Source organism: Mchenga conophoros, linkage group LG5 (genome assembly GCF_057382185.1).
Source record: "Mchenga conophoros isolate Kocher_MC1m ecotype Shallow Benthic linkage group LG5, M_conophoros_male_GT1.1, whole genome shotgun sequence".
Lineage (NCBI taxonomy): Eukaryota > Metazoa > Chordata > Actinopteri > Cichliformes > Cichlidae > Mchenga > Mchenga conophoros.
Window position 1 is genome coordinate 40,687,904 of NC_140530.1, and position 23,877 is coordinate 40,711,780.

A 23,877-nucleotide genomic window follows, 5' to 3' on the forward strand; every position below is an offset into this window, starting at 1 on the left:
TATTTAAGACCCATTTTAAGACCTAATCATTTAAGGCCAAGTTTGTGTCTCTTCCTGTAAGTCACATATTTAATAGATGTTTTCATGCAGCTTATTTTCACTCCAGTGAAAAGAATTGAAAATACACTCAACAAAAATATAAACGCAACACCTTTGTTACTGCTCCCATTCCCCATGGGATGGATGTAGAGACCTAAAATTCATTCCAGATACACAATATAACCATCCCTCCCAAACAGTGGTCACAAATCAGTCCAAATGTGTGGTAGTGGGCACATCTGCTATATTGAGATAATCCATCCCACCTCACAGGTGTGCCACATCAGGATGCTGATCTGACATCATGAGTAGTGCACAGGTGTACCTCAGACTGCCCACAACAAAAGGCCACCCTGGAATGTGCAGTTTTTTGCGCTATTGGGGGTCTGGGGACCCAGAACCGGTCAGTATCTGGTGTGACCACCATTTGCCTCATGCAGTGCAACACATCGTCGCATGGAGTCTATCAGATTGTCAATTGTGGCCTGTGGAATGTTGGTCCACTCCACTTCAATGGCTGTGCGAGGTTGTTGGATATTCGTGGGAACTGGTACACGCTGTCGTATACGCCGGTCAAGCACATCCCGAACATGGTCAATGGGTGACATGTCCGGTGAGTATGCTGGCCATGCAAGAACTGGGACATTCTCAGCTGCCATCTGCCCTGAACAATGTGAACCATGATTCATCCGTGAAGCGCACACCTCTCCAACGTGCCAGACGCCATCGGATGTGAGCATTTGCCCACACAAGTCTGTTACGGCGACGAGCTGGAGTCAGGTCAAGACCCCGATGAGGACGACGGGCATGCAGTTGAGCGTCCCTGAGACGGTTTCTGACAGTTTGTGCAGAAATTGTTTGGTTGTGCAAACCAATTGTTCCAGCAGCTGTCTGGGTGGCTGGTCTCAGACGATCTTGGAGGTGAACCTGCTGGATGTGGAGGTCCTGGGCTGGTGTGGTTACACGAGGTCTGCGGTTGTGAGGCCGGTTGGATGTGCTGCCATATTCTCTGAAAGGCCTGTGGAGACGGCTTATGGTTGAGAAATGAACATTCAATGCACGGGCGACAGATCTGGTTGACATTCAAATTCAAATTCAAATTTTATTTGTCACGTACACAGTCAAACACAGTACGATATGTAGTGAAATGCTTGGACAACTGCTCGTGACCTAAAGAAAACAAAAAAGGAAAAGGCTATGAATAAGATAAGAAATAAATATGAAAAATTAAAAAGGGTAAATTTAACTAGGAAGGAATAAAATATAAATTAAGGTTAAAAATGAAATAACTGTACAACACAAATTAGAATGAAGGGTAAATTTAACTGGGAAGAATAAGATAAAATATATAAATTAAAGTTGAAAATAAAATAACTGTACAACAAAATACACAATATAGAACTATATAAGAATGTATGAAGAAATCTAAATATAAATAAATATATACACAATAACAGCAGCTGTACAAGTATTAACCGGAAATGAAGAATATAGTGACCAGTGTTGTGCAAAACCAAAGTCCAGAATGTCCAGTGTGTGTAAGAACTGTATGTGTGGGTCAGTACTGTGTGGTGGTGTGATTGAGAGACCGTATCGCCTGCGGGAAGAAGCTCCTCCTCAGTCTCTCTGTGTTGGTCTTCAGGGAGCGGAATCGCTTTCCTGACCTCAGCAGAGAGAACAGTCTGTTGTTGGGATGGCTGAGGTCCTTCACGATCTTCCTGGCCTTGGTCCAGCACCGCCTGCTGTAGATTGAGTGCAGGTCAGGGAGCTCGGAGCGGATGGTGCGCTCAGCTGACCGCACAACCCTCTGTAGAGCTCGTCTGTCCTGCATGGTGCTGTTCCCGAACCAGGTTAAGATGTTTCCCGCCAGGATGCTCTCTATGGTGCACGAGTAAAAGTTCCTGAGCACCTTGGAGGGCAGTTGGAAGTCTCTCAAGCGTCTGAGGTGGTAGAGACACTGTCGGGCCTTTTTCACCACGGTGTTGATGTGACAGGACCATGACAGGTCCTGCGTGATGTGAACTCCGAGGTATTTGAAGCTGTCCACTCTCTCCACTGGGCACTCGTTGATGACGGGGGTCTGGTAGTTCCTCTCCTGCTTAGTGCTGAAGTCCACTATCAGCTCCTTTGTCTTACTGACGTTTAGAAGGAGGTTGTTCCTCTGGCACCAGTTCTCCAGATTCCTAATCTCCTTCAGGTAGGCCGTCTCGTTGTTATCAGAGATCAGGCCCACCACGACGGTGTCGTCAGCAAACTTGATGATGGTGGTGGAGCTGGTAGTGGCCACACAGTCATATGTGTACAAAGAGTACAGCAGGGGGCTCAGAACACACCCCTGGGGGGCTCCAGTGCTGAGAGTGGTGGAGGCTGAGACATGTCCGCCCATCCTTACTGCCTGTGGTCTGCCAGTTAGGAAGTTGGAGATCCACTGACACATAGATGAGCTGAGTCCCAGATGCTCCAGCTTGGTGGTGAGTGTGGAGGGAATTATGGTGTTAAATGCAGAGCTGTAGTCTATGAAGAGCATTTTAACATAATTCCCCCTTCTAGTGTCCAAGTGAGTGAGTGATGTGTGGAGGAGATGAGAGATGGCATCGTCTGTGGAACGATTTGGACGGTAAGCGAACTGTAGTGGGTCCAGTGTGTCTGGTAGTGAAGAAATGATGAAGTCTCTGACCAGGCGTTCAAAGCACTTCATCACTACTGAGGTGAGGGCTACAGGGCGATAGTCATTGAGAGAAGCAGGGTGGGGTTTCTTCGGGACAGGAACAATGATGGACTCTTTGAAGCATGTGGGGATCACCGACTGAGATAAAGAGATGTTGAATATCTCAGTGAACACAGGAGCTAGCTGGTATGAGCAGTCTCTTAGGATACGACCTGGGATGCCGTCTGGTCCTGCTGCTTTCCTGGTGTTCACTCTCTTGAAGGCTCTCCTTACTTCATGCTCGGAGATGACGAGCACGTTTCCGGTGCTGGCAGTATCTTCCTGTCTGCAGCCGTTAGCGCCGCTAACACTAGCATTGTTGGAGACCTTAGCTGCAGCCTCGAAGCGAGCATAGAAAGTGTTCAGCTCGTCTGCCAGAGTCACGGCCGCGTTCGTCATACCGGTTGTTGGTGCTTTATAGTCCGTTATTGTCCTTAGTCCCCGCCACAGGCTCCTAGAGTCACTCTGTTGGAGTTGTGACTCTAGTTTCCTCCCGTAGCGCTGCTTCGCCTCTTTCACCGCCCTCCGCACGTTATATGACGCGGCTTTGTACGGGTCCATGTCCCCCGTCATGAGTCCCGTGTTGTAGGCAGCGGTGCGGGATCTCAGAGCGTCGCGGATGGTTTTATCCACCCACGGCTTCTGGTTGGGAAACGTTGTGATAGTCTTTGTCTCCACGGTATCATCCGCTAGTTTCCCGATGAATCCCACAACCGCTTCCGTAAACACGTTGACGTCATCGTCGGAGCTGTTTCTGAACATGCCCCAGTCTGCGTCATCGAGTGCGTCCTGTAACGCGGCCACCGATTGATCCGTCCAGCGCGCGACCTTCCTCTGAACCGGAACTTCCTGTTTCAGCCTTTGTTTGTATTTTGGCATGAGGAAGATGGCGGCGTGATCAGATTTGCCAAACGGGGGGCGGGATTGTGCCTTGTAGCCGTCCTTGACCATAGTGTAGCAGTGGTCCAGTGTCCTTTCACCCCTGGTGGGGCAGGTGATGTGTTGATAAAAGTTCGGCGCTGCGCGTTTGAGGTTGGCGCTATTAAAGTCCCCCGTCACAATAAGCGCAGCGTCCCGGTGTTGTGTCTGGTGCTGTGTGAGTGCCTCATGCAGCTCACATAAGGCGGTGACCGTGTCCGCTTGTGGTGGAATATAAACGGCACTTATAATGACCGATGTAAATTCCCGAGGTAGATAAAAAGGACGACACATGATGGACAGTAGTTCCAGATTTGGTGTGCAGGAGCGTGTGAGAGGAACAACGTTCGCACTGTTGCACCAGTTGTTGTTCACCATTAAACACACGCCGCCTCCCCTTGACTTCCCCGAGTCCCGTGTCCTGTCCATGCGGTGAACCGAGAAGAACTCGGCCGGCTGGATGGCGTGGTCCGGCACCGCTGGGTTCAGCCATGTCTCGGTGAAGCAGAGGAGATTGCAGTCCCGAATGTCTCTCTGGAACTTTATCCTGGCCCTGAGGTCGTCAAGCTTGTTCTCCAGTGACTGGACGTTGGCGAGCAGGATGCTAGGCAGAGGTGTGCGGTGTGCACGAGCTCTCAGCCTGTTCCTGACGCCGGCTCGCTTCCCTCTAGGCCGCCGCCGCTTCCCTTTGTTCTCCCTCGAGATCTCACTCGGCCAGCTCGGATCCGGAGTTAAAAACTTCGAATTGTGAGTACATTGTAAACCAATAGAAACAAGAGTGTCACTGTCATACCTAATGTACCCAATGGTGATGATTTTGCCGATTTAGAAACGCTGAAAACTAACTTAAAAAACAAAGACAAAGAAAAAGTGGTCGGAGCAGTCGTGACGGCAGCCGACCTCACCGGCGCCATCCTGCCAATTGCACGCTCCCTCATTGCTTGTGGCATCTGTGGCATTTTGCTGTGAGACAAAACTGCACATTCCAGGGTGGCCTTTTGTTGTGGGCAGTCTGAGGTACACCTGTGCACTACTCATGATGTCAGATCAGCATCCTGATGTGGCACACCTGTGAGGTGGGATGGATTATCTCAATATAGCAGATGTGCCCACTACCACACATTTGGACTGATTTGTGACCACTGTTTGGGAGGGATGGTTATATTGTGTATCTGGAATGAATTTTAGGTCTCTACATCCATCCCATGGGGAATGGGAGCAGTAACAAAGGTGTTGCGTTTATATTTTTGTTGAGTGTAATTCCCATTCCAAAAAATAAGAATGTTGGTTTTAATGGTGTCAATAGCAGACCCATTACTCCCTGTTTAAATGAAAGTCATGGAGAGAGTTGTTTATGGACAAATTCAGTATTATTTATTATTTATTGACTCACTAAGTTTCAACATGCTTACAAACCTGGTCACTCCACCAGCTCTTCATTCACATGACAGATAACTGGTATAAAGATCTAGATGATGGGAAAGGCTTCTAGGTAGTATTCTTGGACTTCAGTGCTGCATCTGATTTAATAAATTGTGATCTTTTGATTGATAAACTAAAATGTTATGGATTTTCAGCAGCTGCTTTGTGCTGGATGAAAAGTTATTTGTGTGGAAGAAGGTAAAAGGTTTATTATAACAGTATTTTTCAGAGGGCTTCGTCATGAGCCGTGGTCTACCCCAGGGCAGCTGCCTCGACCCACTTCTCTGTTTTCATGAATGATCTGCCGTATGTCCTGGGTAAATCTCATCTTGTAATGTACACCGATGAGTCCACCATGTTTTATTCAGCTAGTGACAACTCTGAGTTGACTAGCATATTATGTCCAAGTAGACGAGGCCTTTGAGGAAGAGTTTTTGTTTTTGAAGCGCTTCAGTCTCAGATGCCATCTGATGGTTATGGGGCTGCAGTCGGCACCAGAAACGGCCTTAATTTGGGTCGAGGATTGTCAAGTGTCTTGATGGACAGCCAATCAGATCCTCCGGCTCAGTGCTGGTGACATTTTTTTGGGTCTTTCACTTTTTTGTTCCATAACCCTCAGGATCATTTAAGAAATTCCAAATGACTGTCTTACGGCGTCCCACCTCAGCAGTGACGGCGTGCTGTGACTGCTTATGCAGTTCAACAACCCGACCACGTTCAGAAAGGGAAAGCTTTTTTGTCTTTGCCGTCAGAACGTCATGGACATCAGAGAGGGAGACACAAAAGTCAGAATGACATCATGACAGTCTGACTACCTGACAGAAAATGACAATGAATCCACATTTTTGCACAGATTTTGCCTTTTAAAGGCATCTTTTGATCGGGACTGTATCAAGTTTACAGTGTGCAGAACTTTAGAAAGGAGAGCAATCACTGACAGAAACAAGGAGCTGATGGATGACATGGAGGACATGTTGGTCAAAGTGCTCTTTCTGCCACTCCCAAACATCACTGGTCAGGTTGAAAAGTTCTTCTGATTAAATGAGTTTGGGAACCTTCAGGACATTTTTGAGCTCAGCTGCTAAGTCCTTCTAAACTCCAGAGAGTTACTGATGAGGTAGTTATCTATTTAGTTATTTATTTGGAAGTTTGAAGAACTTTCTCTGCCAAAGCTCTTTAAATGTCTACTTTAGAAATGTCATCATCAGGTTTGTTTTGTGTTTACAGTGAAGTATGAAACTCAAAAATTTGTTGAAGAGGAGCTAAGTAACATCAGCATGCCGGAGATGAAGGGGGAAGACGGACGATTCCAGTACACCATCACTGAGTACGTGACCCCACAAAATCTGAAGTGATCATTTAGACCCATCCACATGTGTTTTAGTAACATCACCTCTCTGTCGGCTATGTATTAGTGTGAAGATTACAGAGCTGAATCTGACTCACGCTGATCTGCAGTTCATCCCTGATGTTGGTTTGCTGTTCGACGTTCAGAACTCATCGATCTCACTGACTTTCAACAGACGGATCCTGTACTGGTTCTTGTGAGTTCTCCTCCAGAACACATAGTTCAACCCAAGCAGTTCCACCATAGAGAACCAAATCACTCCACTAGAGCTGCTGCTCACAGGAACACTAATTGCAGATGATGTTGTTGTTGATGATAATGTTATTGCCTCTCAGTTACGACACAGGAAACATCAACGCGTCGGCTGAGGGCGTGAACATCAACACAGCTCTGAACCTGATCAGAGATGAGGAGGGACGGCTGAAGATCAATAACATCACTTGTGATGCCAATATCAGCAAAATGAGTGCAAAGTTCAGTGGAACGCTGGGGTAATCAATTACAGTGATTCAATAAACAATAAACATTAAATGCATGATGTGACTTATGTGACAGTATCAGCCAACCAGGAAGCTCTGTGTCTTTTTTAAAGGAGAGTTTACGGCTTCCTGGCCAGATTTCTGACAACAGGCATGCGCTTCCTCCTCAACCAAAAGGTACCTGGTCACCTGTCGCTCTCTGACATGTCTGTCTTTCTCCTGTCTCTCCTCCCTCACCTGTCTCCCCATCCGTCTGTCTCACCTCCCTCACCCATCCCTCTCTCCCTCACCTCTTGCGCTCACCTGTGTCATCTCCCTCACCTGTCTCCTTTGTGTCACCTGTGTCACCTGTCCCATAACTCCCTCTCTCTCTCTCACCGGTCTCCTCTATCTCTTTCACTCAGATCTGCCCGGCTCTGGATCATGCCGCTCTGGTTCTTGTGAACTCACTGTTGGAGACGATCCCAGTGAGGACAGAAGTTGATCAGTTTATTGGAATCGATTATTCGCTGATTGATGATCCCGTGGTGACGTCCCGGAGCCTCGACATGCACTTCAGGGTGAAGATTACCTGAGATTACCTGATGTAGTTTTTATAGAGGCCATAAATGAATTGTGTCTGTTGTTTCCATAGGGGATGTTCTTTGACCTTTCTCACCAGAACGTCTCGTTGGTGAACTATGCTGTGGAACCCGTCATCAAAGAGTATGACCGGATGGTATACTTGGCACTGTCCGAGTTCTTCTTCGACAGTGGCTTGTTCTCCTACTACACGGCCGGAGTCTTTGAGATGCACATAGTCAATGAAAAGGTCAACCAGCATAAACAAAACATTTAGACTTAACCCTAACCCAGAACCATAAAAACCAGAACATCTAAAACCATCACAGAAGTCACTAGTTTCCTGTTTGCTGTTTGTTTCTTGTACCTGCTCAGATGCCCAAAGATCTGGAAATGTTATTGAGAACCACCTACTTTGGATTCATCATGATGCTGGTGAGCAGACACAGCAGAAACATGACTGAAACACAAGAGCAACACAATAGAAACAGAACAGAGATGAAGTGCAAGAGTAAAGGCTCATTAAAAAAGAGGTTTGTTTAATGGGATGCACCACCAGATATTGGGTAAAGGAGAAATGTCAGAATCCCAGCTAAAAACTCACAAAAGCATTTCAACAACCACCAAACAGCTAAAACAACAAACAATTAAAGAACTGGTAAACAGATTCTGCAATTCAATTTAATTTTATTTATATAGTCGCCTCAAGGTGCTTCATATGGTAAGGTAGATACAGAGAAAAATCCAACAATCACATGACCCCCTACGAGCAAGCACTTTGGCAACAGTGGGAAGGAAAAACTCCCTTTTAACAGGAAGAAACCTCCGGCAGAACCAGGCTCAGGGAGGGGCGGGGCCATCTGCTGTGATTGGTTGGGGTGAGAGAAGGAAGACAGGATAAAGACATGCTGTGGAAGAGAGACAGAGGTTAATAACAGATATGATTCAGTGCAGAGAGGTCTGTTAATACATAGTGAGTGAGAAAGGTGACTGGAAAGGAAAAACTCTCCTGAGTTTCTCTGATACACCGGCTACATAGGGGATGACAATGTTGTTGCGTCTGTCCTTCTTATCCTCCCTCGCTGGTGTCTGGTCTTCTTTTCTGTGCCTCTTTGCTGACTTTAAGAACGCCCATTTAGGATAGCCGCACGTTTTGAGTGCTTCCTTTACATGTGTGTGTTCCTTCTTTTTCCCTTCAGGCTTAGAGGGAACATGTTCTGCCCGGTGGTGTAGGGTCCTAATTACTCCAAGTTTGTGTTCCAGAGGGTGATGGGAGTCAAAGAGGAGGTACTGGTCCGTGTGTGTGGGCTTCCGGTAAACTTCGATGTTGAGTTTGCCGTTCTCTTCAATGTGCACGGCGCAGTCCAGGAAAGGCAAACAGTCGTCCTTTGTGTCTTCCCTGGTGAACTTGATGTTTTTATCCACAGCGTTAATGTGCGCAGTGAAGGATTCCACTTCTTGTGTCTTGATTTTGACCCAGGTGTCGTCCACATATCTGTACCAGTGGCTGGGTACTCTTCCCTGAGCAAAGATCACAACATCACTGTTTTACCAGCTGATAAGGGAAGATGCACCGTGGTCCTAAATACTACAGATTACCACACAAAGATCACTACACTCCTCAGTGACAACAATACCTACGAAGCCTTAAAGCGAGACCCCACAAGCAGCTACAAAAAGAAAGTTATAGCTTGCATTCAAGACTTTGAAAAGGACAAAATTATTGACCGCCTTACATATCACCGTCTTTACCCAGGGGATACCATACCCTGCATTTACGGACTTCCTAAAATCCACAAGGAAGCTGTCCCACTCAGACCCATAGTCAGTAGCATAAACTCAGCCACTTATAACATTGCAAAACACCTTGCTACCATCCTTGCACCTCTCGTGGAGAACACCCCACACCACATCAAGAACTCCACTGACTTCACCGACAAGGTCCAGAAACTTACCCTGGATCCAGATGAAACCATGGTGTCCTTTGATGTAGTCTCTCTCTTCACTTGCATACCCACCACAGAGGCCGTGGAGACTGTCAGAAGGATGGAAGTAGTCTGAACAGTTTATGGCTGGGGTGACTGGAGTCCTTGATGATCCTTCCCGCTTTACTGAGGCACCGCTTCCTGTAGATGTCTTGGAGGGAGGGAAGCTCACCTCCAATTATCCGTTCAGAGCACCGCACTACTCCCTGGAGAGCTTTGCGGTTGTAAGCAGTGCTGTTGCCGTACCAGGTGGTGATGCATCCAGTAGAAGGAAGCAATAGAAGGTCCTGAGGATGCGGGCGCTTATGCCTAATCTTTTCAGTCTCCTGAGAAAGAAGAGGCGCTGCTGCGCCTTCTTCACTGTTTTGTTTATGTGTCCTGACCACGTAAGATCCTCAGCCAGATGTACTCCAAGGAAGCGGAAGCTGCTCACTCTCTCCACAGCAGCGCCGTTGATGGTGATGGGGGTGTGTACTTCTCTGCACCTCCAGAAGTCCACTATCAACTCCTTTGTCTTTGCGACGTTGAGGGTGAGATGGTTGTCTTGACACCAGTGGGTCAGGGCGCTGACCTCCTCCCTGTAAGCCGTCTCATCACCGTTGGTGATAAGACCCACCACTGTAGTGTCGTTCGCAAACTTGACAATGATGTTGGAGTTGTTAACCTCAGTGTGTGAAGAGGACTCTCCATTTACATGCACAAACTGGAGTCTATTAGATAGATATGATACAAATCACTGCAGTGCAGTACCTGTAATACCTACAGCATGTTCTAATCGCTCTAATAGGATATTATGGTCGACAGTATCGAACGCTGCACTGAGGTCTAGCAGGACAAGCACAGAGATGAGTCCACTGTCAGAGGCCATAAGAAGATCATTTGTAACCTTCACTAAAGCTGTTTCTGTGCTGTGATGAGCTCTGAAACCTGACTGAAACTCTTCAAATAAACCTCTGCAGATGATCTGTTAGCTGTTTGACAACTACTCTTTCAAGGATGTTTGATATAAAGGAAGGTTGGAGATCGGCCTATGGAAGTAAGACTGCTGGGTCTAGAGATGGTTTTTGAGTAAAGGTTTAACTACAGCCAGCTTGAAGGCCTGTGGTACATAGCTGATTATTAGAGATAGGTTGATCATATTTAAGATCGAAGCATTAATTAATGGCAGGACTTCTTTGAGCAGTTTTGTAGGAATGGGGTCTAAAAGACACGTTGATGGTTTGGAGGAAGTAATTATTGAAGTTAACTCAGAAAGATCAATTGGAGAAAAAGAGTCTAACTTAACATCAATGGTACTAAGAGTAGCTGTAGATAATATTACATCTGTGGGATGATTATTGGTAATTTTTTCTCTAATGATAAAAATTTTATTTGTGAAGAAGTTCATGAAGTCATTACTAGTTAACGTTAAAGGGATGGTTGGCTCAACAGAGCTCTGACTGTTTGTCAGCCTGGCTACAGAGCTGAAGAGAAACCTGGGGTTGTTCTTATTTTCTTCAATCAGTGATGAATAGTAAGATGTTCTGGCTTTGCGGAGGGCTTTCTTATAAAGCAGCAAACTATTTCTCCAGGCTAAATGATGATCCTCTAAATTTGTGACACGCCATTTCCTCTCCAGATTACGAGTCATCTGCTTTAGGCTACGTGTTTGAGAATTATACCACGAAGTCAGGTACTGTCATGGTCCTGGGCCATGTTAGCCCAGTATTCTTAGTTTTCTTGTATGTTTGTATTTTGTTCCCTATTTAGGCCATATTTCCTGAGTTGCCCTGTTGTGTTGTTCCCTAAGTGTTTTCCCTTCGTGGCTTTTACCCCCTGTGTTCCCCTCTGTGTATCTGTGAGCCCTCGTCTCTCCTTATGTTTTATTCCATGTTTCCCCTGCCCGTTATGTCTGTGTTTTCCCCGTGCTCTCTCTCCTCCTGTCCGAACCTCTGTACTTCCTGTTTGACTCTGCCTGTCTCCCGTCAGTGTTATGTTCACCCCGCCCTGTCTCGTTATGGTTATCTGTGTCAGCTGTGTTCCCCGTGTGTTCCCACTTTCCTCGTTAACCCTCTGTGTATTTCTGTCTGCGTCTCCCTCTGTTCGGCGTCGCGTTCTCCCTCATGCTGTGTGTGATTCTCCCCGTGGTTCCTGCACAGCAAATTCAAAAGTGTTAAATGTTTTGGTGTTAATAGTCTTCTTGCAAAAGTAGAGTTAATTTTACTCTAAGTAGAGTCACATTCTTTTAATGTAACTCTGAGGTGTAAAATGATAGTAGTTAAAATCGAGTGTTAAAAATGAGTGTTTCTATTTCAAATCTGGAGGTGTTACAATGGAAACATTAACTCTTGACCTCTTAACTCTGAACTCTAACAGGGGCTATAACACCAATAGAGTAAATTCACAGACTCCGCCCCCAGCACGGCTCCAATCGAAGCTGAAGTGAAGCCGTTTCAGAACATTTTGCTCTACATATTTGAGTTGTTTGCCATGCTTGGTAAGTCATTTTTTCAAAGATTGTTTCAATTATTATTATGAGCTTTTACTTCTGTGGCTCTTTGGAGTTGAGACAAAGCTGTGTGAAAGGCATTAGCCATGTTGCTCGGTGATAGCATAATATTCTGTTTTAGCTAGCTGAAAGGTATTGTTTGCAGGCAAATACCACAGCCTTGAAAAAAAGCTTGCATGTGAATTTTCAGTCAAACTTTTGGTCAAATACACCTAAAACAATGTCTAGAATGTGAAATGTTGGTATAATGGTGCTACTTGATGCCTGAAACCGATCGCCCATAAAAAAAACAAAAAAACAAACAAAAAACGAGCAAACATCAGTAGCAGACGTCCTGACTGGATTCTACGTTAGCATAGATCCCTCCAGACTTTTGTGCACACGGTTTAGGTAAAAATGAAAAAGGTTGAGGTTTTACATTTAGTTCAGTATTACCTGTTGCCTATGTCCTTGTCTTTTGGGAAAATACTTTACACAAGTAATGGCTCAAAGAGGATTCCTTTTTTTTTTTTTTTTTTTTTTTTTTTTACTGTGCTGCAATTGTTTACTGGATTATTTGTGCCATTAATTAGTGTCAACTAATTTTTATTCAATCTCCGCACAGGATATGCTTGTGAAGATGGAATATGGGGGAGAGCAGAAGTGCGTTGAAGTTCCACAAAGGGATGAATGAAGGACATGCATATTGTATTGAAGAAATAAGTGATGAGAATGCTGTTATTTGCATTTACCATGTCAGACCTTTTGATAAACAAAATTCTAATGAAAGTGAGAACATGTATACTGTTGCATCTTTCAGAAAATGTTTTGAAATCTTGGTGCACAGTTCAGAATAAATGTTTTTCAAAAACCATTGCATCTTTTTAGTAAATGTTTATTTCCAAAAGAAATTTCTAGAAGTTCAGAACAGTAAAATTCCCGCTTTTTAGAATGGATTAGAAGATAACTCTTACGTAGTTAAACTAAAATACTCTTTGAGAGTTAATATATAAACTCTTAACACCAAGTGTTAAATTATCAACTCCAGACAGATTTGGTGTTTAACACTAAATCAGAGTTAACGTACCAACTCTCCAAAAAGAGTTAAATTAACACTCTCTGGTGTGGACCCATATAGACACTTTAATAGTGTTGAAATCAAATCCGACAGTGTTAATTTGGACATGCTGGATTTGCTGTGTGGTTTACTTTATGTTTAGCTTTCCCAGTTTAGTTTAGTACTGTTTTCGTGTTCCACTTTTTGCCAGCATTAAAGCTGTGTTTTTGAGTTTGTTTTGTCTCCGTGAGTTTGCGTTTGGGTCCTCTCCTGCCTGCCACACAGCCGAATCATGACAGGTACTTCTGATTAGAGGCCTTAGTTTTCACAGGAGCTACAGTATCCAGAGTCGTACGTAGTGAGGAGGTGAAATTATTAACAAGATAATCGACCTCTGTTGGGGTAGCGTTCAGATAGCTGCTCTGCTCTCTGTTGGTACAGGGCATTGAAGATGATAACAGTGGGTGGATTATATTCTTAAACTTAGTTACAGCGCTTTCAGAAAGACATCTACTGTGATAAAGTCTACTCTCCACCGCTGTGTAATCAATTATTGTAAATGTAAATGTTATCGGGAAATGATCAGACAGGAGAGGGTTTTCAGGAAACACTGTTAAATGTTCAGTTTCTATGCCATATGTTAAAACAAGGTCTAGAGTGTGATTAAAGTGGTGGGTGGGTTCTTTTACGTTTTGAGAGAAACCAACTGAGTCAAAAAGAACCCATGTTCACCCAACGGTCACCATGACTAGAAACAGGTGAGATTACAGCTGAACTAAATCTAACTACTGACACAGATGAAGTAAAACATAATGCACACGGACAAAAAGGCTAACACAACAAAACAGGAAACATACATGGGAACTGAACAGTGACGAAGTCCAACTGAAACACTGGGTCAAGGAACCCTGACACACATGTGAAAAACATTGAAATCAATTCCCTCTTACTTTTGCTGTCTTGCTTCAGTCAAGTTAAAAACTTCCTGCCTAGCTGTATCTCTCAGTGTGCTTCATTTCCCAAATACTGCAAAATTCGGCAAAATTGCAAAATGCTTATGTGAAACTCCACGGCAGACCCGAAGCCATATTTGTGCTTTGCAGCATATTTTATTTGCACATACAGTTGCTGAATATACATATGAACGGCCGCAGCGTCCTAATTCCAAACACCAGCAACAACAAACATAGGTACAATATTTGGCTTTATATTTTTGTGTTTTAATAATAATAATAATAATGATAATAATACATTTTATTTGAAAGCGCCTTTCAAAACACTCAAGGTCACTGTACATAGTAGAGTAAAAGCAACATAAAAGCAAGAAGTTTACAGAATCATAAAAGCATAAGACATAAACAAATAAAATAGCAGAGTGGAGAGGTTATGTGGGATAAGCTATTTTGTAAAAGTGGGTTTTGAGTTTGGACTTAAAGAGAGAGGAGGAAGAGATGTTTCTTAAATCAGGAGGTCGGGAATTCCAGAGTCGTGGAGCAGCTGAAAGCCCTGCTCCCCATGGTTGCAAGACGGGGGGAAGGGACGGAGAGAGAAAGGGAAGAAGATCTGAGACAACGAGATGGGGCGGTGATCTTAACCAGATCAGAGAGATATGGAGGAGAGAGATGATGAATAGCCCTAAATGTATACAAGAGTATTTTGAAATTGATGCGATATTTGACCGGGAGCCAATGAAGCTGCTGCAAGACAGGAGTGATGTGGTGGACAGAAGGGGTCCTGGTGATGATAGGGGCAGCAGAGTTCTGGACGCGTTGGAGCTTGTGGATGGATTTTTGAGTAAGACCAAAAAGAAGTGAATTACAATAATCAATCCGGGAAGTAACAAGGCTATGGACAAGAATGGCAGCGGCATGTGGGGAGAGAAAAGGACGGAGACGATTAATGTTGCGCAATTGAAAATATGCAGACCGAGTAACATTATTAATGTGTGAATTGAAAGATAGAGTGCTGTGGAGGATGAGACCCAAGCTTTTTACAGAGGAAGAAACGAAGACCGGCGAGTTATTGATAGTAACAGAGAAACTGTTGGTTCTGGATAATGTAGATTTAGAGCCGACCAAGAGGAGCTCGGATTTATTACTGTTGAGTTTGAGAAAATTAGAAGAGAACCATGAATTTAGTTCAGCTAAACAGAGGGTGAGGGAGGATGGGGGAAGAGCAGAATCAGGTTTAGTGGACAGATAAAGCTGGGTGTCATCGGCATAACAGTGAAACTGGATATTGTATTTACGGAAAATATGTCCAAGCGGTAGATAATGAAAAGAAGGGGCCCAGGACAGATCCCTAGGGCACGCCAGTGGTCAGAGGAAAGGGCTGAGAAGTAAAGGATTTGAGTTGAATGAACTGAGTGCGATCAGACAAGTATGATATGATGAAGATATGGTTTTATCCTCAATTACTTTGAAACAGTGGCCTCTGCTGTGATATCATTGTGTTTTTGATGAAGTCTCACAAGTGTCAGCTTTATTTTGATATCAAGATGATTTACACAGTTTGTAATTGCTGAGAAATAGTCAGTTAGCTCTGGGCACGTCATTTTCCAGCAGGAATGTTAGGAATAACCCTGGGGCTTAACAAGTTAATAAAGTTCAACTTTTCAGTGTGTAACACCAGCCTGATTTTCTGTTCTCCTTGTGTACTCTGGGTAGAACCCGGCACTGGTGGATGCTCCACTGTCTCTCCAGCTCGCCGTCAACTCTCCGCCCAAAACCTCCATCAAGACGTCTGGAGCCACGGTTGTCATGACTGCCATCGTCAATGTGATGGTGCTGCCTCCAGGTCAGCCTCCGGTTCAGCTGAGCAGCATGACCATGGTACACACACACACACACACACACACACTGGACACAACCAAAGCAGACTCTAAAGACTGTACACTGTGGTCTGGTTTGATACTGCTGATCACTGCGTCATGATAACGTTCTTAAGGACTTGTTTAGGATTACTGGTGTTGTTTTAAAATGGGTCATGTCATATCTAACAGATCTTTTACTGTTTGTATGAGTCAGTGATATCTGAAATAACAGTTCTGCCTTTGATAGAAATTGTCTTAGCTGGGCTGGTCTGGTTGCCACGCTGGTGACCTGATAATCTGGTGAAGACTGGATGGCTGCACTGGTCCTTTTAAAAGGCTGATTATATGTGTTTGATGGCTTTTAATCTGAGGCAGAAAGACAAACTCCAAATCCACCCTAACCGGAGGGAGGATAACAGCTGTTCTTTAAAAACACACCGCAGGAACCTCTCATGACTTCCTTATCATCTAATGAATATTTCTAAACTCAGACTGCTGGTGTCAAAAGGCTGAACTGCTCTTACTGATTATTGTGACCGTCGTCTTTCTTCTGTTTTAACAAATTAGCTTTGACTTGTCTTCAGACTGTGCAAAATGCTGCGTCAACACTTACCTGTCACCAGCTGAAGCTCACATGTCACTCCATGAAGTCACTCCATGGCTTCTCTTCATTGGCTGCCAATGTAAAATAAATGGCCTGCATTTGTATAGCGCTTTACTTAGTCCCTAAGGACTCCAAAGCGCTTTACACGTTCAGTCATCCACCCATTCACACACACATTCATACACTGGTGATGGCAGCTACATTGCAGCCATAGCTGCCCTGGGTACAAGGATATTTGGCATGCAGCCTGGAGCAGCCTGGGATCGAACCACCGACCTTCTGGTTAGTGGCTGATCTGCTCTGCCACCTGAGCTACAACCACCCCATTTTAAATGTATTTTAGGTTTCACCTTAAAATTCTAGTTTTAACTTGTAGCGCCCTACATGGTGAAGCTTCCCAGTATATCTCTGACCTGCTGAAACCCCATCATTCTTCCTGAGCTCCTAGGTCATTAAGTCAATGCCCCACACACTCGGTTCATGCTGTAAAGACTCCTTTGAATCCTTTTAAAAGTTACTAAGCTTTACTTATATAACATCATACAGAGAATATATCTGTCCCAGGCAAAGAAATGAAGACGAAGACCCTAAAGAAACTCTGAAATTGTCTGTGTCTAGGCAGGCAGGACTCGAGGAGGCGGAAGAAACTCAAAATACACAGCTTTATTGCTGGGATGAAGCAGAACAGAAAAACACTAACTAAACTGGGAGTACCGAATAACTAGACAGGTTGGAAAACAGAGCACACAGAGGGAGAGAGGGTGAACAGACGTTAAGGACGCGACAGTGACACAAAGGCACACTGGGCTTAAATACACTGAGGGAGTCATCAAGGAATTAGAGACAGAAGGGGAACACAGCTGGGAGAAATAAGACCTAACGAGACAGGGGGAGCAAAGCTGGAACACTGACATCAGACAGGAACAAGAACCTTCAAAGTAAAACAGGAAACAAAACACACTTTACTAAGACACGGACTAGACAGAGAGAGACAGACTTGACACTGACCAAAGCCTACTAAATAATAATCATAATCAAAACAGTATCACTGATAAATCAAATCATAAATCATAATCTAGAAAAACAGAAAGCTGGGTCAACATGACCCAGAACCGTGACAGAAATGTGGTTGAAGCATCCCTATGGCTTCAGTGTTTGCGCCTTCTTGTCATTTATGATCTTTGAGCCTTTCAACAAGAAAAAACTCACAGACTTTGAGGTGGAAACTAAAAGCGTCTTTTTCCCTTCTTGCAGGAGACCAAGTTCAATGCCAAAGTTTCCATGAGAGGAAAACGTCTGTCTGTTCACACTGACCTACGCAGGTTTGCATGTTTCACTTCTTTGTTTCTGCAACATGTTCATTAAATATCAGATTGGCCTAACCCAGTCACCCCACACTCACTCGATTGTGTTTGCACATTGAAATCTGTAGCAAGATTTTTTTCCTGTAGCAATATTTGAATCTTGATCTTCCTTACTGTGAAAATCAATCAGTCTCAAGTTTCAAGTTTTATTTTATCCTATATATGTAAGAGTGGCACATCACTACCAGCAAAGAAATTCTTAGGCTCAGAGCCCCCTCAATATTTCATGTAGAAAAAAAGCAAAATTGCACACAAGGTAATACTAATACAAAACACAGTATATCCTTGTAACTCCTTGGCTCTTGAGGGAGGCGGCCGCACTTTCTCTCTCTCCCTTATCTTCCCTGCTGGGCTTCTCATGTCTTTTATATAGTCTCGATTATTCTCTAACCCAGGGGTCGGCAACCTTTCTGATGATGAGCGCATCTAAAATTTCCTCAGAAGTCAGTGTGCCATATGACTGCATTAGCAATAAATTTAATAACGCTCTACATGAACAGTTACACACTGTATAGAACAACTTTATAGGATTATATTTGTGTGCAGATGTTGGCAGCTGTCAGCGAATAGTTATCAGCTATTATGAAACAAAAAAAAGACTTTTTATCCATAACAGCAAATGAACTGTACAACAGAAAATACAAATGCTATTTATGGTCTCCTCACAACAATGATAAGAAAAATAAACTGGGCCAATATGATGACATGTTTGTTAATACAGAGACACACATGTGAATGTGATCTCTGGTCTCCCACTCAGAGACACAGGTCTCCAAGTGTCCAGCATTCAGAGGCTGCCTGAGGACTCATGTGATAGAAAATCTGCTCACACAGACATGTAGAGCCAAATACTGTCAATAAGGCCTCTGCAATGTTCTGAAGACAGTTAAACTTGTCAGGCAGTGATGTCCAGCAGGTGAACATGCAGCTCCATGAACATGCACAGCTGTGGATTCCAGCTGTGTTCGTAGTTCTGCAAACTTTGACCCCACAGAGTCGAGCTTTTCTGTTCAATCAACTGCATTTCAATGTCGCATTAACTGGCATTAACTCAGCCAGTTAATGTGAGACAAACCCAGCTGCTCTTTAAAGCTTTCTGGTTTGATCAGAAAAGAAAATATTGGTCCATACGCCTGAAAGTCCTGAAAACACATTGTGAATTCTGTCTCGAGTACGGATGTATCCGTGTTTTTCCGTGGTGCTGATGCTGCGCTGAGCGGACAGCTGCTGAAGCATTTGAAGTGTCAGAATGTGGAAATTTAAACATCGCTTGAAAAAACTGCCAGCTAGCAACGTCCCTCTCACTGGTAGGCTAAGTTATTTTTAGCTAATTACAAGTTGAATCTGGTAGTTGGGGTTGTTAGCTAAGATACTGTCATTAAGAAGCGGCACAACTAATGTGTCTATGTGAGCTAATTTGCGATGTGCACCACTGGTGCGGCCATTTATTTTTTTAATGCACCTTCTGAGATTAATTCACTGCGTGTCGTGCCCAGGGCTGGACTGGGACAAAACATCAGCCCGGGCATTTTGACTAGAGACCGGCCCCCCAGGTATTAAAGCCATAAAGCCTTTGAATGAAAACAGACGCTGTGGTGACAGTGATGTACAGTCTTGTTGGTATATGTATGATTTCTATACATTTTACATCAGATAAAAACTTTGGTTGTTAGATTCAGATAATTATTTATTAAAAGCGAAACATTTCATACTGTACTAATGTATGCATATTTCATGTGTTTTTATTTGATGTAGGTTTGGGAGAGAGCAGGGATGGGAGGTGTGTGTGTGGGGGTGGTGTTCTTATTACTGCGGCATATTACTGTGAAAACAAACCTTTATATGCTGTTGCAAAAAGCAATAAAAAATATTGTTTAATAAAAAAAAATAAAAAAAATAAAAGCGAGACATTTTAACTGAAAATAAGAAAGAAAAGTATTTCCTTGTGCCCCCTCTCCCTGTTAATGCCCTACCTGGCCCCCTGGCAACACTTTGCTAGACCCGCCCCTGCACAGTTACCAGCTGTCAGCTGCTTAGAAAAGGATCCTGGTGTTATTTGTCTCTCAGAAACAGTTCATAACTTCAACTCATCCATGTCACCTAAAAGGTAAACCTGTTTCTCCATAACCTGTTCAGCTCTGATGATCCAGTAAGGACATCTCCTGGTTTCATCCTCATGTTTCCCTCTCACCACATATCCAAACCGACATCATGACCAGCAGGTTTACAGCTGTGGCTCCAGCAAACATCAGCTGATACTAGAAAGTAATATTAAATAAATTCTAACAACAGCTGATCAAACGTGCTGCTGTTGTTTAGCGCGACATCTGCTGGTTTCCTCTTTCTGGTGCAAAGTGGGCGATAAACAAACAAGAGAGATGATCAGCTGATCATTGATCAGTTTCATGATTGAAGGAGCAACAGGAGAAGGAGGGGGGAGAATGAGAGGAGAAGAGGCAGCTGTGCAGCGTAAAGACGCAGAAAAACTGCAGCTTTGTGTTCCTTTTCACCTCAATAAGAAACACGTAATATTTTCACTGAATACGGGATGATTCCGTTTTTTATGGGACAGTTGGCAACTCTACTAACTGACCTTATGAATAAAATAAAGTTCATTATCAGTAACATCAATTACCCACCCAGCTGTATAGAAACTCCGTCATGCTAGTTACAATACAGTTACAGTAACTCAACTGACGGTAAAAAGTCAGCATAACGAAAATAAACTCCACCTAAACTTGGTTTATATCTGACCCAGATAGCCTGCAGGTCATAACTTCTTACCTGGAGTTCACCTGACACTCAGACTGGCGGCCGCCTCGGGTCTCTCCTCCTCCTGCCTCTCCTTCCCTCATCCACCTGCTGGCCTCTGTGGAAGCTCCGCCACAGCCACCACCAAACAACTGAGTTATTTTTACACACTGGCCAATCCACCAGCTTTCACTGTTTATACCGTTACTAAAACAAAACCCCTCCAAAACAAAACAAACCATTGGCCCAGTCGTGCCATCAGTTAACCCGTCGCGTGCTATCTGTGGCATGTGTGCCCATTTTTATTTCAAACATTTCAAACATGTGCCTTCACAATCATTACAAAATATTATTCCATTTGTTGCTTGAAAGGGAGTCGGCAGAAGCATATACTTTTTTGTCCCTACCCCCTCAAGTTTTACCTCTCATTCAGTTAATTTTCTTTTAGTCTTAAATTAAACAAACATCATATGAAGCAAAAGTAAAGCAAAACACAAACATACATCAAAAACAAGTATAGTTTCTTTCATATGAAAAAGACAGAATGTGTAAATTTGCAGATTCACAAGTTATGGAAAAAACAAACAAACAAAAACAAAAAGAACAACAACACCATTACCAGCAACATCACCGTCCTGGGTTAACCCTGTTTTCTTCATTCTTATAATTATTTAAAATTATTTTAAGCTAGTTTATGTTTTTACTTTCTTTTATTTCTTCTGTTAGACGGTGTTTATTAAACGCAATATGGATAAGATCTTGGAGAAGCTCATAGTGTCACAGTCTGGCTGAGGCAGACTGTATGTGTTTGCAAGAGAGGACTCAAACGCAGACCAAAAACTGAACGTGACGTGGATTTAACAAAAAACAAGCCGTTTATTGAGGCTAGGAAACAAGGTACAAACAAAGGGTATAGGTGAAACTAAACAATAACCTAAACTGGGTGAACCAAAACTAAACATGAAGAAACCTTAAACATGGTGAACTGACATGGATACCTGAAGTTGTGACGTGGATGAGCAGACAACCTGACAAGGAATGTGCTAAATACACACAGGAGGATAATGAGGGAAATGGAAACACATGGGGAAACAGCTGACACACATGAACATAACGACGTCACGAGGGGAAAGTAAAACTAAAAACATTGAACATAGGAACACAGGACCCCTTCAAAATAAAACAGGAAACATAATGAGACGCAGACATGACTACATGAACTTGACAACGTAAGACAGACATGAAACACATGAAGGGCAAGGGAGACTTCACAGGGGTTGGAAGACACAAAGGGAATCTAAAAACAAATGAACTAGAAAAGCTAATGAGTTTAATCACATACTATAAACATCAAAATAAACTAAAACTCAAAACACCGGGTCATAAGACCCAGGATCGAGACAACATAACATAACATCTTGAAGAAGAACAACGGGAATTGAGACCTGGTGACCAGTGACGGACATTAGACCAACTCTTAAATTGGATGCAGTTTGTTCGCACTAACCAAAACAACTGCCATCTTCATCTCATGCGGCCCCCCCCCCCGGCGCCAGCTGGATGCTCAAGGCAAAAGCTAAGGGGAATAACAATTCTCCTTCAGATAACAAGACTGTGTTGTCACGTGTCTGTGAAGGTTCTCAGTCATCCAGGTCATCGTAGTCAAAGGAGCTTGCAAAGAAAAGCGTCTGGACTTCTTTAAGTTGCTTGAAGACGGGTAACCCTAACCCTAATCCAGTTTTGAGATCCCTTCCCAGACGCCTTAACGCCCACTCACATCCTGGGCCATCTGACCTCAGGAATTCGCATGATAAGGTGGGGCCAGGTTTCACAATGAACACACCCGAAACTGGCTGATTGGGACCCACGCCCAGTTTCCCACCTTGGCTCAGGCGATTAGAGGATCATCAGGGGGTCCTTTTGTCCCTCTGTGGGGGGAAACTCCCACTAGGTTTATATCTGGGACTCTCCACCATTTGACCTTAGAACTGAAGAAGCTTCTCGGATGAGAGGTGAAACGTCTTCAAGCAACTTAAAGAAGTCCAGACGCTTTTCTTTGCAAACTCCTTTGACTGTGTTGTGACTTTCTCCCTCCTCGTTCAAGGTCACCCGCGTCGACTGAAGATTGTTGACTTTGCTTAACCGGGAGAAGGGACACTTTCTCTCGGCTGAATGAGGAACACACACACATACACACACATACGCATGTACACTGACACAAACCTACACTCACCCCCCCCATCCCCTCCAAACGCCTCCGAAGCGTCTGTCTGCTATGTTGTGAGATGTGATGATTCATGTGCTAAGGGTTTTTTTTCTGTTGGATCTCCCTGTTGGAGCTCAGTCTGGAGGGAGTTCTTTGTTCTCCTCATCTTTCCTCATGTTGTGCATTTTCGATTGTTATACCTCTCTGACCTGTTTTGCAGTCCAGCAGCCTGATGGCCTGTGGGTAGAAACTGTCCCTGAATCTGGTCCTGTGAAGAGTGTTAGGCTGGGTGGGCTGGGAGCAGAGAGGATCATCTGGGCCTGTAGAGGTCCTGGATGACCGGCAGCTCAGACCTGGTGCTATGCTGTGCATAGAACTTCCAGTATGTTCTGGAAGCTGTTGAAGAACTTCTGGTATGATGGCGCCTGTGTTTGGTTCTGCCGCTGCCGGGTGCAGTTTGTCGCGCTCCACTTTTGTATAATTTTTTTCTGCTCTGCTGTTCTCATTTAGTTTTAACGATGTATTGGCTGCCTTGGTGTATGATCGTCTGGCTTTGCTATTGTAACGCGGTTAAAGGACCAGGGCGCCTGACTGCAGCCTCATAGACAATGAGCTATCAGAATAAGATTCGACTATGGAGCCTGAGGGTGTGAATAAAACACAGGAAACGAAAGTAGAGCTCAAATATATATATATTATGTTTGTTATGAGAAGTGTATAGACGGATGTACAAAAGAAATAAAAACATATGCATATATATCACAAACAAAAATAATGTTGACAATACAAAACAGCTTAGTAGGTTCCAAAAGGAGGTGGGATGAGGTGTAGTCCAGTATGTGATTTAGTTTAGTTCCATGGACCTGTGATAGGTCATTGTCAACAATTTGTGATTCAGTCCATAGGTTCACAATTCCTACCGCAACGTAGCGGTGGTCGGGTGGCTCGCCATCTCGCGCTGATCAGGGCAGATCGCGGGAGAACAAAAAAAACCTGACCGTTGAGTCGAGTGTGAGGTAGTGTAAAGATGAATGAATCGGCCGGGTTATTGCACGCTGTCAACTGGCCTGTAGTGCAAAATTTGTCGATATCTGACAAGTACACCAACCACAGGGACAACAGCAGCCAGAGGAGCAGGGACATGCAGCTGATTGACC

At 44.0% G+C, this 23,877-nt stretch overlaps 1 protein-coding gene across 5 annotated transcripts in view; it reads left to right on the forward strand.

Annotated features, from left to right (window-relative positions):
• Positions 1-23,877, forward strand: part of pltp (phospholipid transfer protein) — a 46,794-nt gene that overhangs the window by 4,942 nt on the left and 17,975 nt on the right. For all 5 annotated transcript variants that reach the window (XM_085275399.1, XM_085275396.1, XM_085275398.1 and 2 more), the window contains exons 3-11: positions 6,314-6,413; positions 6,502-6,630; positions 6,770-6,925; positions 7,027-7,090; positions 7,318-7,473; positions 7,548-7,724; positions 7,850-7,909; positions 15,650-15,814; positions 17,654-17,721. In XM_085275399.1, coding sequence (XP_085131525.1) covers positions 6,314-6,413; positions 6,502-6,630; positions 6,770-6,925; positions 7,027-7,090; positions 7,318-7,473; positions 7,548-7,724; positions 7,850-7,909; positions 15,650-15,814; positions 17,654-17,721 — 1,075 coding nt within the window. The remainder of the gene's footprint in view (positions 1-6,313; positions 6,414-6,501; positions 6,631-6,769; positions 6,926-7,026; positions 7,091-7,317; positions 7,474-7,547; positions 7,725-7,849; positions 7,910-15,649; positions 15,815-17,653; positions 17,722-23,877) is intronic.